The sequence below is a fragment of the Aquarana catesbeiana genome, linkage group LG03, assembly GCF_042186555.1.
Source record: "Aquarana catesbeiana isolate 2022-GZ linkage group LG03, ASM4218655v1, whole genome shotgun sequence".
In the NCBI taxonomy this organism is placed as follows: Eukaryota; Metazoa; Chordata; class Amphibia; order Anura; family Ranidae; genus Aquarana; species Aquarana catesbeiana.
In genome coordinates, this window is record NC_133326.1 from 332497378 (window position 1) to 332513134 (window position 15757).

The 15757-nt window shown below is 42.3% G+C and overlaps 1 protein-coding gene across 2 annotated transcripts in view; it reads right to left on the reverse strand.

Annotated features, from left to right (window-relative positions):
* The window catches only part of RGS14 (regulator of G protein signaling 14), a 160597-nt gene that overhangs the window by 72224 nt on the left and 72616 nt on the right, over positions 1-15757 (reverse strand). For both annotated transcript variants that reach the window (XM_073620523.1, XM_073620524.1), the window contains 3 exons: positions 8795-8938; positions 7304-7468; positions 6910-7033 (listed from right to left, as the gene is read on the reverse strand). In XM_073620523.1, coding sequence (XP_073476624.1) covers positions 6910-7033; positions 7304-7468; positions 8795-8938 — 433 coding nt within the window. The remainder of the gene's footprint in view (positions 1-6909; positions 7034-7303; positions 7469-8794; positions 8939-15757) is intronic.

Genomic DNA, 15757 nt, shown 5'->3' on the forward strand with positions numbered 1-15757 from the left:
GCCGGTGCCCACGCTGCGCCCATGGAGGTACCCCGTGTCTGATGGTAGTATGAGGTCAGGAACTGAAAAAAATTTTTGCCAGAGTGAAATGATCTGCAAGCTTTCCTTGACTCTGTTCCTCTCCCCACGTTGAATGATGCAGATAGAGAGCGGTTGGGGCAGATATTTTGTTTGAGGAGGTCCAGCTAGCAATTAGGAAGTTACGGGGGGGGGACTCCCAGTGCTGACGGTCTCCCGACTGAATTCTATTCCCAATTTGAGGAGATATTGGGCCCAAAGCTCACAGCCCTATTTACCGAGTCCTACTACTTTAGCCTCACTGCCGGATTCCATGGAGGAGGCGGTTATTGTTCTCATTAATAAACCTGGCAAGGATCTGTTAGAGTGTGAGTCATATCGACCCATATCTCTCTTAAATGTGAATGCAAAAATCTTCGTGAAGGTCCTGGCTAATTGTCTCCCTTCGGTGATAGAGGACTTAACCCATGTGGACCAGACGGGGTTCATGCCGGGCAAGGGAACGGATATCAATGTCCGCCGCCTCTTTCTGAATCTGTCCATGACACATGACAACCCTGGCACTAGGGTTATCGCCTCCCTAGATGCCGAAAAGGCATTTGATTCGGTTGAATGGAATTACCTATGGGAAGTCATGAAGAGATATTCGTTTGGCCAAAAGTTCCTGCATTGACTCCAACTGTTGTGAAGGGCACCTAAGGCACGGGTCCGCACCAATGAATGTCTCTCTGAGTCCCCTTTATAGGGGTACAAGGCAGGGGTGTCCACTGACCCCTGCTCTTTTTGCTCTGACTCTGGAACCCCTGGCCAACGTGATCAGGGTGTGGTCTGAGGTATTGGGCTTGAGGGTGGGTTAGAAGAGAAGCTGTCCTTGTACGCAGAAGATGCTTTACTTTACCTTAATGATGCGGGCCCGTCTCTCCTGGCAGAGTTGCGGATTTTTGACACCTTCTGCTGTTTTTCAGATATCAGGATCAACTGGTCCAAGTCCATCCTTTTTCCTATCGATGACAGGGCAGCAAGACTGTCATAGAACTGGGAGAACCAGTGTCTCGTGACTGGTACTGGAAAAATAACGAGACATTCCTCCGGACTACGAGAAACGGGTGAGACAGTGAGACAGTGTCAGGGCTGGGCTCAGCCCTTCCTTCTCAGAGCAGTCCGCTCAGCTGTCGGGTTATTACCAGCTCTAATCTTTCCACAGTGACTCACCTGGTAATGATATCCTGCTCGTCAGTCCTGCTGGCTACTTAAGCTGCTCAGTTCAGATCCTCTCTGCCTTCACCTGGTCAACACATCTAGAGACTCTCTCCTGTGTACCTGTTGAAGACTCGCTTGGCTGACGTCCCTTCTGGTTCCTGATCCTGCTTGCTATTCCACTATGCTGATTCTTAGGTTTCCTGATTTCCTGGCCTGTCCTGTCCTGGCTTGTCTAACTATCTGTTCTGGGTACAGAACTCTAGCTATGATTTGACTACGTTACTCTGTTTACCTTTTACTATTATTATTAATAAACAAGTGTGATTTTAACTGCACTTCTGTCTCGGTCTGATTCACGGTTTCTGACAGACAGGAGAGGTTACTCCATTTTGCCCGTGGGAAACACATAAGTGTGTCATTAGAGGCACCCCTTTATATTTAGGGGCACATAGGAAATGGAATACACACACCTTCCTTGTTTGAACAATTATGGGGGAACCGCTGAGACATTCGCTGTCACATCTCTATGCTTCACTGATTGGGGTAGAAGCTCCACAAAAATTTGCTTTCCTACAACCATGGGTAAGGGACCTGGGGGTCATATTCTCTCAGGCTCAGAAGCACAGGATTTTATTGTTCGCTCTTAATGCATCATTGGCGAGTAGTTATCAAGAAGGAGGGTATAAAATCCTCACTAGATGGTATAGAACACTGACAGTACTGCATCGGATATTTCCACAGGTATCAAATGTTTGTTGGCAATGCCTGGAGTCTGAGTGCACCCTGTTACACATATTTTGGGAATGTCCAAGGCTGAAAGAGTTTTGGACGATGGTTGCTGAAACTGTTAAAGCAATTACAGGTATGTCACTTTTAGAAAACCTGGCAGCTTTCTTACTACATGATATCCCTTTATCTATTAAAAAAAATACAAAAACTCACTTTTAAAACATCTCCTTACCGCAGCGAAGGCTTGTATCCCGGCGTTGTGGAAGAGTACTACCCCTCCAACTAGATCACATTGGCTTGCCAGGATAACAGAAATCCAACAAATTGAAAATCTTACTATGACGCTGAAAGAGCAAGATGAGAAATATTGGAAAGTCTGGAATCCTTATTTTATTTATATGGAACAGACCCTTCCAGCCTCTCAGCAGCAATTGGTCCACTAACCTGTCCCGTAGAGCTTACCTAATGGGAAATAAAGGAGTGAATAGATAATTGTGTTTGGGGCTTTTTTTCCCCTTATTCTCTTGTTTTCTTTCTTATCTTTCTATCCTTTGGTGTTAACCAGGGCTCTACTTGGTTAAGGAAAATATAATAAAAGGAGAAATGTTGTGGCTTCCTATCATTTACAATGTAATTTTGCTGAACCATTATACAATTTAATGAGAATACAGCATATCAGTATTTTTAACAGTAAATCTTATTAGCCATGAGATTGGCAAGTTTCATAATAGATGTTATGTCATGGTTGTGAGCTGTTTTCTTAAGGAATTGTAACACCGTTTCTGTGAAAATAAAAAATGTATAAAAAAAAAAAAAGACTGGGATCCCCTTCTCAGCTGGGTTTGGTAGAGGAATTTCGGTATCTAAGGATACAGGTTACTCGAGACACTGTGGGTTTTCATGATCATAGCCTCCTTCACCTTTTCCCCTTTTATCTATGCTTAAGGAGAAATCTACGTCCTGGTCCAATCTTCCCCTAAATTTGTTAGGTAGGATAAACCTTGTTAAAATAATGCTCCTTCCTAAATGTAACTTCATATTCCGTAATTGTCCACTTTGGGTCCCTAGGTCCTTTTTTCTTATAATAGAGTGCTGTGTAAGCTCCTTCCTTTTGGAATGGCACTATCCCACGCTTAGCCTCTTATCCACCTTGTCTCTTCCTACCAGGTTGGGAGGGCTAGCGTTCCCCAATTTTCAGGTCTATTTCTGGGCGGCGATGTTGGTGTTGGTTTATTGGTGGTTCCAGGGTTCAAGAGCTAATTTAGCTACATGTTTGGAAGCGTCCTTCCTGGGATCCCTGTCGGATCCAAGGAATTTTGCCTATCGGGGACAAAAAGCCTATAACAGTGTCCCATCACCGACATATCCCACTTGGAGGGTGTGGAGGACTGCCACATGAAATTTTAGTCAACCTAACTAGTTGTCATCGGCTCAACCTCTTTGGGGCAACCCGACCTTGCCTCACCTGCGTACCATCCCTGACCCGCATGTGTGGGCACGCTTTGGAATTAAAACTCTACTCTAAAACCACTCTCCACTCTGTATAGTGCTCTCCTTACATTTGCTTCACCTAAGGAGGAGAAATTGTTTGAATATTGGCAGAAGGATATTCCATCCCTGGACAAAGATTGGGAGGATTGTTTAGAACAGGGTCCCAAACTGGTAATTTCTTCTAAAGACAAGCTCATACAAGACAAAATTCCTACATCAGGTATATTACACTCCTGCTAGGCTGCATAGAATTTTTCCCGATAGAGACCCTGTATGCCCTCTGTGTAAAGTACGTCCTGGTTCCTACCTCCACATGTTCTGGGAATGCTCCTATGTTACAAAGTTTTGGGAGGAAGTATTTGAGGTGTTAAACTTGAAATTACAGCTGGCACTCCCAATCACCCCATCTTTGGCACTATTGGGTATCATGGATGATAACCAGAGGTCCCATTGTACTAAGTTACTGATAGCATATCGCCTCTATTATGCGAAAAAAGAAGTTTTGATGAAATGGTTGTCCCCATCTCCCCCTGTACTATCTTCCATGGAGGCTATGGTGGACGTCGCCCTTCCTATGTACAAACTGACATATAAATTAGGGATACCCATGAAAGTTTGAAAAAGTATGGTCCCTATGGACCTCTGATTATCTGGTCAACATAAGGGGCAAGAATGGGGCAGATAGTCTGGGTTAGAAGTCGACCGATATGGGTTTTTCTCTGGCCGATGCCGATATTTAGAAATCGCGGTGGCCGATGGCCGATATATGATGCCGATTTTTTGGGGCCGATATATTAGGCCGATTTTTTTTTTTTTTTCCCCTTCATCTCATAAAATCTAACAGTTAGACCCCTTTCACACTGGGGCGTTTTCCAGGCGCTTTTGGGCTAAAAATAGGGCCTGTAAAGTGCCTGTAAAACCCCTGCAGTCTCAGTGTGAAATCCCGAGTGCTTTCACACTGAGGCGATGCGATGGCAGGATGTTAAAAAAAGTCCTGCAAGCAGCATCTTTGGAGCGGTGTATACCGCTCCTCCACCACTCCTGTCCATTGAAATGAATGCGCACCGCTGCCGAAGCGCCTGCAAAGCGGCAGCAGCACTTCATGCGTATTTAACTCCTTCCTCGGCCGCTAGCTGGGTTATAAGCGCCCCGCTAGCAGCCGAATAGCGCCGCTAAAATGACGGTAAAGCGCCGCTAAAACTAACAGCGTTTTACCGTCAACGCATGCCCGCTCCAGTGTGAAAGCAACCTTAAGTAATAAGTGATACAGAAATTTTTTTACATTTAAACATTTATTAAACAAAGCAAACCTCCAATCAGTTCACTTGTATGTATAATTTAGATTTTTAAAAAATAACTATATCTTAAATATTAAATACACAAAAACAGGTAATCCAAAACTTTTGGACGAAAAAAAATGGGCTAACTTTACTGCTTATTTTTTTTTTTTTTTTATTTCATTAATTTTTTTTTTAAAAATTGCGTGTGACATAAAATATTGCAACAACCGCTATTTTATTCCCTAGGGTCTCTGCTAAAAAAATATATATATAATGTTTGGGGGTTCTAAGTGATTTTCTAGCAGAAAATACAGGATTTTTACTTGTAAGCAACAAATGTCAGAAAAGATTTAGTCTTTAAATGGTTAAACTGAGAACTCCTACACACAGAGTTCAGCTCATTGATAAAAGAACTTGAAAAGATACAATGTATCTTCTTATCAGACATGGCAGGCTGCCCAGGGAGGAGAGAATCCTCTCCACAGATAACCTCAGGAAACTTGCATTGACTTCTATTACAGAAGTCATTTGTAACTCCCGCTGAAGTTATTATCATCTTTTTTTATCAGCACAATCGGCTGATGCCGATTAAGTAAAAAAAGCCAAATATATATCGGTCGACCTCTAGTCTGGGTAAGGAGTTTCGGCTCCGTGTTATGTCCATAATCTAATATATCTATGCTGTTATGTGCACTTGCTCTATGTGAGTCCTTTGAGAACTTCCCCTGATGACGGTACTTCCGTGTTGATTCTATTGACGATACAATGTAATACAATATACAATATAACTTGTTTATGTTTATACTGTATAATGTTAATGTGAAATAAAGCACCCCTGTTTTTGAAAAAAAAAAAAAGTAAAAAAAATATCCCTTTGTAATACCACATTAAGTATTTATATTAAGCACATGTCACTTTCCATTAAATCACTATTATTGGATCTATACTTTTTGAATTACAGCACTAGTCACTTTAATGCATTTTTGCACTATTTTATGGCACCTTTAATAATGGTTAGTATATGAATTGCATATGTATTCTAAAAGGTTTGGCCTATCAGGGTGTTACATCCCTATGGGCCACACAATTGTTTTGACTATTGACTATTGTCTTGCACCAATACATTCAACACAAGCAGCGCCACACCCACTACAATTCTTACTTTACCCTCGACATCTATCTAGGTAGTTGTTTAAGTGGAGGCAGAAGCTACACTCATTAACCAATTGGACTATAGCGTGGAATTACCCTTCTAATCTTACCATACACTATAAATACAGTGCTCCTTTACAGCAGACAAAGACTACTTAACTGGAGCTGCACATATGAAATTGAAGTGAACAATTCAAACACATGCCAAAACTCTGAAGCTTGGGGCTTTGTGTATCATCCTCGCAAATGACATATACATAATGTTGTTAAGTAGAAATGTAATAGTCATTTATTGTTTTCTTAAGAGCCATGAGCTGAGCAGGTGCGCCAAGTACATATGGGTGTATTGTAAATATGTATGCTGCACTTGACAATTAGATTGTATAGTGTATATTTATGGTTCTTGTTTTGATCTGTTGTATATTAAGGCTTATGAATATGTGGAATTTGTAATAACTTGTTATAAATAAAGAGTAAAAACTGTGAAGCTGAAAATCTTTGTCATACAGAGTGTAACACGCACTGTGACATAGATGAAGGGTAGGTGAAGGAAGTAGCATTCTTACTGCTACAGACTCTATTAGGTCTAAAGATCTGACTCAGTACTGATATGTGCCTGCATACTTGTAGTCATTACAAAATATAGGTTTCTGAAATAAATTTGCCTTGACATAAGAACATGGGCTGCCATTGCTAACCTCAGTCTAAATATTTTAACTATCTGGCTGTCAGCCGCTATCCCTAGAACAGGCATGCAGCAAGTAAAGTCAGATCTTATGCTCTGCACACTTCCAGGTGACTTTTCATTGAAACTAGAAGATCAGCATTACAACCAGTTAACTAACATTTTCAGATGGAGATCAGTAATGACAACCTATATAATCTTACATCAAGTTCTCATAAACAGGAATGTTTTGCAACAGTGGTAAAGTTCTCCATGGTGGTTTGAACCATGGGTTTGGTTGAATAATTTAAACTCCCAACTTACTGGAAAAGGAAAAGAACATTGAATATTTTATGAAATGCAATTTTTTTTTACCTCTAACATTTCCCCTCTTGTCCTTCTTCTTGAATGATCTTCTGAGCTTGGAACCCTCACTCACATCTGAGCCAGTTGCCTCAACATCAAGAGGCAAAGATTTCCCGGCTCTTAGCTTCTTTTTCTAAATATAAGAGAAAGGTGGTGAAACGTGTCTTATCACAAATATAGGGGTGGGAACATGAAAAGAGCTGAAACCCACAGCAACGAAGCATATTTTAGTTATTTTACATAAGTTAAAATTGATTGCTCTTGGCTACGACACTTTGCACATTTTCATTGTTCATCGAACTGCTAGACATGCAAACTAACACCATCTAACAATTCCAACAATTAAAATCATGACATTCAAACAAGTGATTGTTGCTGAAAAAATGCCATTCATTCTGCTCACCTTTATTGCCCCAGGGTCAAAAGCACTGCAGCCTGCTGTTAAATTATTGAATGAGGAGCTAATGGTTGGCAAAGGACGTCCTTCTACCTCTGATAACATGCACTCTTGGTACAGGGGAGACTTCACAAAGCGGGCATAGCTATCAAACTTCATCAGATTGAATATCTAAATCAAGCAAATTGAAAATCTTATTGAATTCTGATACAGGTCAGATTTTAAAATATTTGTAGTCAATAAAACCATATATACATTTGTATAACAGTAGGGTAAGTATAACTGAACTATTCTGTGTTCTGTGTAATAGTACGCACTTAGATAGTAGAACAGTATATAATTACTGTAAATCCTGACAATATGGCTGCTATACTACAATTACAGCACAGATTTTCATGAGAGAAACAAATCACAGCCACAACTATCCTGCAGCCAGATTAAACAGATGAACCATCTTAGATAATGCCTCTGTCTTGTTTTCAAGCATTTTCTGTTACATGAACTCAGTTTCTATTGGTCACTCAACTCTGATTGTCTAAGGAGTCCATAGTCACCAGTACTTGATAAAAGTGGTTCAGAGTTACTGATACCATGAATACACCTGTAAATGTCTGCATTGTATAAGAAAAGAAAGGTTATATAAGAATGAGATAGCAAACACCACCATGCTTCTACAGTATTTCTCTTGCAAGAAAATTGTATTGAAATTGTGCAGGTGCTGCTAAGCATTGATATGTGTTCCCACACCAAAATTAACTGAAACAATTAAAATGTGCTGCGCTACCTTAACCAAACACTAACTGATGAATGATGGCGGAAACCTCTACCGGTCTACCCAATCACATACACCAAGGATGATAAGTATGGTAAGTATATCCAGTCAGTGTGTAACAACCAAAATAAAATGATAACCAACATACATAAATCCTAGATATTCCAACTAGCATTTAATAAGTGATGGTAGAAACCTTGGTTTATTGGTTTATCCTAATCACATATATCATCTGTGGTAAGTACAAAATATGTCCTGTGAATAAATAGTCACCAACCCTCCATTAACAATATAAAGTAAATATGTTATCATGCATTAACAATTGCAACTTACGAATAATGATGACACCTCCAAAATTAATTACAAATAAGAATACAATATTAAGAATAGTGAAAAGACTCCCAACACTAATTAGTAAATCTGTAAACATAATCCAATAATCAGTTGCAATTTGTGAATTTTTCCTCTTGAGGAAGTCACATGATTGGTGACGAAATGCGTCAAGCTGGAGCTTGTGACATCATCTCGCCAGAGCGGAAGTGACTGGAACTGAAAGGTTATATACATTCCCTGAAGCTTGGATTTGACTGAGGACTAAAAGAAAATGAATGGAATGTACAGTGATGCACATCAGTTCATGAGGATGCAAATACAGCTTGTGCACATTGACATGAATGCCCCTTAGATCTAATACTGTGGTACAATTATAAGCACATTGCATTCACCTGTTGCTGCTGCGCTTTGAAAAGATGAGGAGACGGTTTGCTCAGCATCTCCTCTGTGATAAGGGCCTGCTGATCCACATTGACTGGACACAACGAGCTACTTGACAGATATTCATTGTAGATCCGTCGAGACTCCTGAAACAGCTATGAAAGAAAAGAGTGGCATCTTATATATGGACAACTTATTCATGAAATCTTAAAGAAATACTGTAATTTTGCCCTGAGTGTCTGACTAAAGGTTCCCCCACCCCTGCCCATTGATAATCAACCCTTCAGTGAGCCCCCTGACATTCATTACTTTCTTTTACTAGTTAGTTTAGAGCAGCTGTGACAGAGGAAAGAATAGTGGAGGAGTGCTGGAGAGCAGGGCCGCAATCAGGGGGGTATAGCCCATACAAGTGTAAGAGGCCTGAGCACCCTGAGGGGCCCGGTCCTTCAGGACACCGGGCCCTAAGTTGGTACCTCCCCTTTTGCACTTTTCCTCCTCCTACATGAGTCCCGACACCCGTTGGTGACGCCCGCTGCACTGGCTCCTAACTCCCAGCTGTGGGGGGGAGTCAGCTGGTGCGCTCAAGAGGCACAGAAATGAGTACCCCCCGAAAAACCCTTGGTTCAATATCCACCTGCTCCTCTCCTCTCCCTCCTTTGATGGCTGCTGAGCCGCTCCATCCTCCTGACGATCCCTGGGCTCAGTGTGCAGTAACAAGCAGCTCGGGAGGTGTGGCTGTCCTGGAAGAAGAGGATCCCCACGCTGCTCTGTCCCCTCCAGTATGCCTGAGCTTCACACACATCCCTTCTCCCGCCCCTCTCTCCCTGCCTGTGTGCTGCTGTGTCTGTAAAGGGGATGTGGGGGCGGGAAGATTAAGGAGCTGACAGCCACATTGAGAGAAGTCACTGACTAAGAGCCCTCGGGGACCATTCAAGTAAGTGAGCACTGTGACCAGACCCTCCTTCTCTCCCCCTCCTTCTCCCCCCTCCTTCGTCCGAAAAATACATTCATTTAGTTACTCCCAAAATTCGTTTTTATTTATTTTGTTTTGTTAAAAAATGCATTCATACAAAAATCCGAATTAAGGTCGAATCTGTCAATTGAAGGCTTATGGTGTCTGTCGGACGTTCTAAGAAGATTCGACAAAGTAGCTAAACTGTACAATGCTGCGATTGTACATTTCCGATCGAAGGCTCTGCCCAAAAGCTATAGTAGAATTCTAATGTTGTTTGACTAGTAATAATTATAATTATTAATTGTTATTACTAGTCAAACAACATTAGAATTCTACTATAGCTTGTGGGCAGAGCCTTCATCAGGAAATGTACGATCGCGGCATCGTACAGTTTAGCTACTTCGTCGAATCTTCATATCGAACGGTATTATATATATTTTTGATCATATCCAATGATACAATACTTGTTTATTTCTGTTCATGTCAAACGGTCTACCCTAACAGCCAATGGAATTGCGTTGTATCGAAATTCAAGCATATAACTTCCTTCCTGTTCACTCTGCGCTCCTAACGGTTCTGGTTCCCACTGGCGATGGCAGCATCCAACCATGGCTCCAGGCAGTTCGACCCCATGGAGGTTCCTGGCCCTTCTATGGAGGCTGCAGCACCACCACCACCACCATCAAAAAAGTGCAGGAGAGGGACACAAGCTGCAATCAGCAGGACGCTTAACCTTCTGTGGACTCACATTAAGTCCCAGGTCCTTGTAAGGGAAACGCTTCCTTGCTGGATGCAGCTGTGTGGCACCCGCAATCTTGATGTTTTTCTCCACTGGGACTGCACCCTTAACCACTAAATGCAGTATGTGTGCAGAACAGGTCACACTGACAAAAGATCCATCTTGGAGCGCTTTCACCATGTTTGAACCTCTGTCTGTCACTATGAACCCAACAGAAACATTGGTGACTGCCCGCTCTCCAAACCATCAATCTAATTGCCCGTAATATGTTGGCAGAGCTGTGTTTATCATCACAGACATCTGTGTGGAGCAGGAAACCTTGATAACCGTGCTGGTCTTGTGCTGCAGACCTGCTTCCTGATGAAGTTTGACCTCTTACACTAGTGCCACCACCAACAGGCACAGTGGCCTGCCACCAGTGTGCAGTCAAAGACAGGAAAGCGTGCTGACAGCTGGGAGCTGTCCACAAATCAGTGGTCAAATGAATTGTCTGACCCTCTGCTTTGGCCATTTTTTCCTTCAATACTGCAACGCACGAATGGTATAGTGCTGGAACAATCTTTCTGCTGAAAGTTGTTCATGCAGGAACAACATATTGGGCATGCATGAGTTGTTTAAATGGCTCCCCTTCAATCATGCAAAAAGAGGCTCCTCCAACAGCAATGAATTGGCCAATGAGGCGGGTGATCTTGCTGTTTTGACATGCCCTTGGAACTAAAGCAAACAAAGCTATCTAGTGTAGGCTGATGATGTCCTTGGGAGGATGAGGAGCCTGATTGGGTCTACAGTGCAACTACTGCACGAGGACGCTTTGTCTTACTTGAACCCTCTCTATTGGCTGTGCTCTGAGTAAGTGGTGTGGTTGAGGAGGTACCACCAGTACAGTCAGAGTCCGTAACAATGCTGCTTCCTGCACTACCACCTTCTTTTTCTGCCTATGCCTGCAGTAAATTAGAGTGGTGGTATATTTTAAGGTGTAGGTTCATACCAGTATTGGTTAAATGTCCCAACTTTTTCCCCCTACTCACTTGCTTCCCACACAATTTGCACTTTCCAAAGAACCCGCCTTCCAATCTGTGAAAGTATTTCCAAGCGTTGATGCAGCGCGATGCAGCCTGTTTATCTCTAGTATTTAGGACTGATGTAGCTGAGCAGGTAACACACCAGTGGTGGAAGCTGTTGCCACTACAGTTCCACTTGGTGAACTAGTGCTAATGGCAGGGGCGATGGGGAGGTCGTGTTATCATTACAGGATTCTTCCTCCATAATAACAGAGGGATAAGGGGAGTTAGCAGCAGATGAAAAAAAGTGCACTGCTACCTGTCCTACTCCTCACAGAATATCCCTCTTGCACTTCCTCTTGGTCATACTGTAAGTCTTGTGGGGTAAGAGTGTATAATACGTCTGCAGTGGATGGAGAAAGAGGAGCATCACACTCAAAATCATCATCACCACCAAAACCAGTTATTGCTGAAACGTGTTGCATAGAGTCGTCTACCTCAGTAGAACTTTTCTCTTGGGGCAATGAAAAAAAGTCTCACTCTCTGTCTCTGCTGCTGTCTCCCTCAATTGCTTCTTTGGGGGGCTGGGCAGTGGCACTGGCAGTGTCATTGGTGGTGGTGAGTGTAAAGGCAACTCCACTTGTTTAATACTGGTTTTCTTGCCTATGCCATAAAAATAAGAAGCCATGACACCTGTAGAAGTATAAGGAGCTGCACTGGCAATGGAAGCGGCATCAGATGTTGGTGGTCTGGCAGAAAACCTAGTAGAAATGGTGGAACTAGCTTTGCTGGTGGCAATGGTGGTAACACTCACAATTGTGGACGACATGTTTGTGGCAGCAGAAGTGTCAGTACCTAAGGAAGAGCTAGTAGCAGAGACCTTGCCACTTTTTTTAGCAAGGCGTCCACCACGACCGCGACCACAACCACGACCACAACTTCCACTTGCCTTCACTTTTCCGTTAGAACGGTACATTGCTGTATATTTAGTTCTAGCAGAAAATGGACTGGTGATAGTGATCAGACCTGCAAGCAGGTAACGATGTAAAATCAAATGAAAAATAGATCACAAGAAATAGAACATAAACAACAAATATGCCAGAGTTGGCAAAACTACCTGCACGCAGGAAACAAATTAGGGTATATAGAATCTATAATATGGAAACTATAATAAATAATAAATCCCCCCCCCCCAAAACATGGACAGCCTCTGAGGCTATCACAACACTAACAACACTAGTATCAGTATCAAGTTTAACACAACACTAACACAATAGCAGATTAAAGTGGTTGTAAACCCTTTTTGTTGACATTTACCTATAGGTAAGCCTAGAATAAGGCTTACCTATAGGTAGTGGAAATATCTCCTAAACATGCGCCGTTTAGGAGATATTTCACTTGTAGTGCGCCGATGTCGTCATCGGCGCATGTGCTGTGAAGAAGCGGGCCACCGTGCCGTTTCTTCCCCCCAGCGTGTGCCGTAACTGGGAGCTCCCACTTTCATGCGCGAAATTGACGTCACACGACTCCGGCCAGTTACAGAGCCAGAGTTCGTGGACCCGGAAGGAAGAGGGGTGAAGATGGACGCGGCCTGCTCAGGGGATAGCGCGGGCTTAATTTGCAGGTAAGTGTTGTATAATGGGCTAGTATGCGATGCATACTAGCCCATTATGCTTTTCATTTGCAAGGCTTGCAGGGAGCAAAAGAGGAAGTAAAACCCATCTGGGTTTACTTCCTCTTTAATAGCAGATGAAATGAAAAAGCTAAGTTGAACGATAGCTTGCTTCACTATCTGTTCTGCTGCTGTGCTTATTGCTTAAGAATTCAGTTTTTCTGTTAGCAAACAAACGGACCAGCTAAGATTGACTGTCTGAAATGATTCAGTGTGTCTCTCTCTGCTGCCAATCGTAAGTGAAACTAAGTTGGCTGTACCTGTGTACTTCTAGTTCTAGCTATTTTACTGCTCCTCTTCTTTGGTTACAATCAGCCAATAACATTCATCATCAACATCATCATTTTACATCATCACTAACAGCTCTTGTACTATTGTCTCTATAATGTCGAATCTCTTCTCTCTATGTGAAATAATCTTGGACTAATAGACTTAGGTTATGCATATTCAACCGCAGGTTCGATAGACACAGTTCACTATTGCCACCGTCATGTCGAATCTTCCATCTATCTATATCGAACTGTTGTCGCAACGATACGAAAATATAATATAATCAGACCCCCTTAAATTTTTCACTGTTTGTTATATTGCAGCCATTTGCTAAAATCATTTAAGTTCATGTTTTTCCTCAATAATGTATACACAGCACCCCATATTGACAGAAAAACACAGAATGGTTGACATTTTTGCAGATTTATTAAAAAAGAAAAACTGAAATATCACATGGTCCTAAGTATTCAGACTCTTTGCTCAGTATTTAGTAGAAGCACCCTTTTGATCTAATACAGCCATGAGTCTTTTTGGGAAAGATGCAACAAGTTTTTCACACCTGGATTTGGGGATCCTCTGCCATTCCTCCTTGCAGATCCTCTCCAGTTCTGTCAGGTTGGATGGTAAACGTTGGTGGACAGCCATTTTTAGGTCTCTCCAGAGATGCTCAATTGGGTTTAAGTCAGGGCTCTGGCTGAGCCATTCAAGAACAGTCACGGAGTTGTGAAGCCACTCCTTCGTTATTTTAGCTGTGTGCTTAGGGTCATTGTCTTGTTGGAAGGTAAACCTTCGGTCCAGTCTGAGGTCCTGAGCACTCTGGAGAAGATTTTCATCCAGTATATCCCTTTACTTGGCCGCATTCATCTTTCCCTCGATTGCAACCAGTCGTCCTGTCCCTGCAGCTGAAAAACACCCCCACAGCATGATGCTGCCACCACCATGCTTCACTGTTGGGACTGTATTGAACAGGTGATAAGGAGTGCCTGGTTTTCTCCACACATACCGCTTAGAATTAAGGCCAAAAAGTTCCATCTTGGTCTCATCAGACCAGAGAATCTTATTTCTCACCATCTTGGAGTCCTTCAGGTGTTTTTACCAAACTCCACGCGGGCTTTCATGTGTCTTGCACTGAGGAGAGGCTTCCGTTAGGCCACTCTGCCATAAAGCCCCGACTGGTGGAGGGCTGCAGTGATGGTTGACTTTCTACAACTTTCTCCCATCTCCCGACTGCATCTCAGGAGCTCAGCCACAGTGATCTTTGGGTTCTTCTTTACCTCTCTCACCAAGGCTCTTCTCCCCCCGATAGCTCAGTTTGGCCAGACAGCCAGCTCTAGGAAGGGTTCTGGTCATCCCGAACGTCTTACATTTAAAGAATATGGAGGCCACTGTGCTCTTAGGAACCTTAAGTGCAGCAGAAATTTTTTGTAACCTTGGCCAGAGCTGTGCCTTGCCACAATTCTGTCTCTGAGCTCTTCAGGCAGTTCCTTTGACCTCATGATTCTCCTTTGCTCTGACATGCACTGTGAGCTGTAAGGTCTTACATAGACAGGTGTGTGGCTTTCCTAATCAAGTCCAATCAGTATAATCAAACACAGCTGGACTCAAATGAAGGTGTAGAACCATCTCAAGGATGATCAGAAGAAATGGACAGCATCTGGGTTAAATATATGAGTGTCACAGCAAAGGGTCTGAATACTTAGGACCATGTGATATTTCAGTTTTTCTTTTTTAATAAATCTGCAAAAATGTCAACAATTCTGTGTTTTTCTGTCAATATGGGGTGATGTGTGTACATTAATGAGGAAAAAAAATGAACTTAAATGATTTTAGCAAACGGCTGCAATATAACAAAGAGTGAAAAATTTAAGGGGGTCTGAATACTTTCCGTCCCCACTGTATTTTTTGGGGATATTTATTATAGCAAAAAGTAGAAAATATTGCTTTTTTTTCAAAATCGTCGCTCTTTTTTTTGTTTATAGCGCAAAAAATAAAAATTGCACAGGTGATCAAATACCACCAAAAGAAAGCTTTATTTGTGGGAAAAAAAGGACGTCAATTTTGTTTGGGTGCAACGTCGCACAACCGCGCAATTGTCAGTTAAAGCGACGCAGTGCCGAATCGCAAAAAGTGATCTGGTCAGGAAGGAGGTAAATCCTTCAGGGGCTGAAGTAGTTAAGGACTGTTTTTGGCCTATTTTTAAGACTCTGTGTTTACAAGTTAAAATCATTTTTTTTTCTAGAAAATGACTCAGAACCCCCAAACATTATATATTTTTTTTCAGACACCCTAGAGAATAAAAGGGTGGTCGTTGCAATACTTTATATCACATCCTTTTTT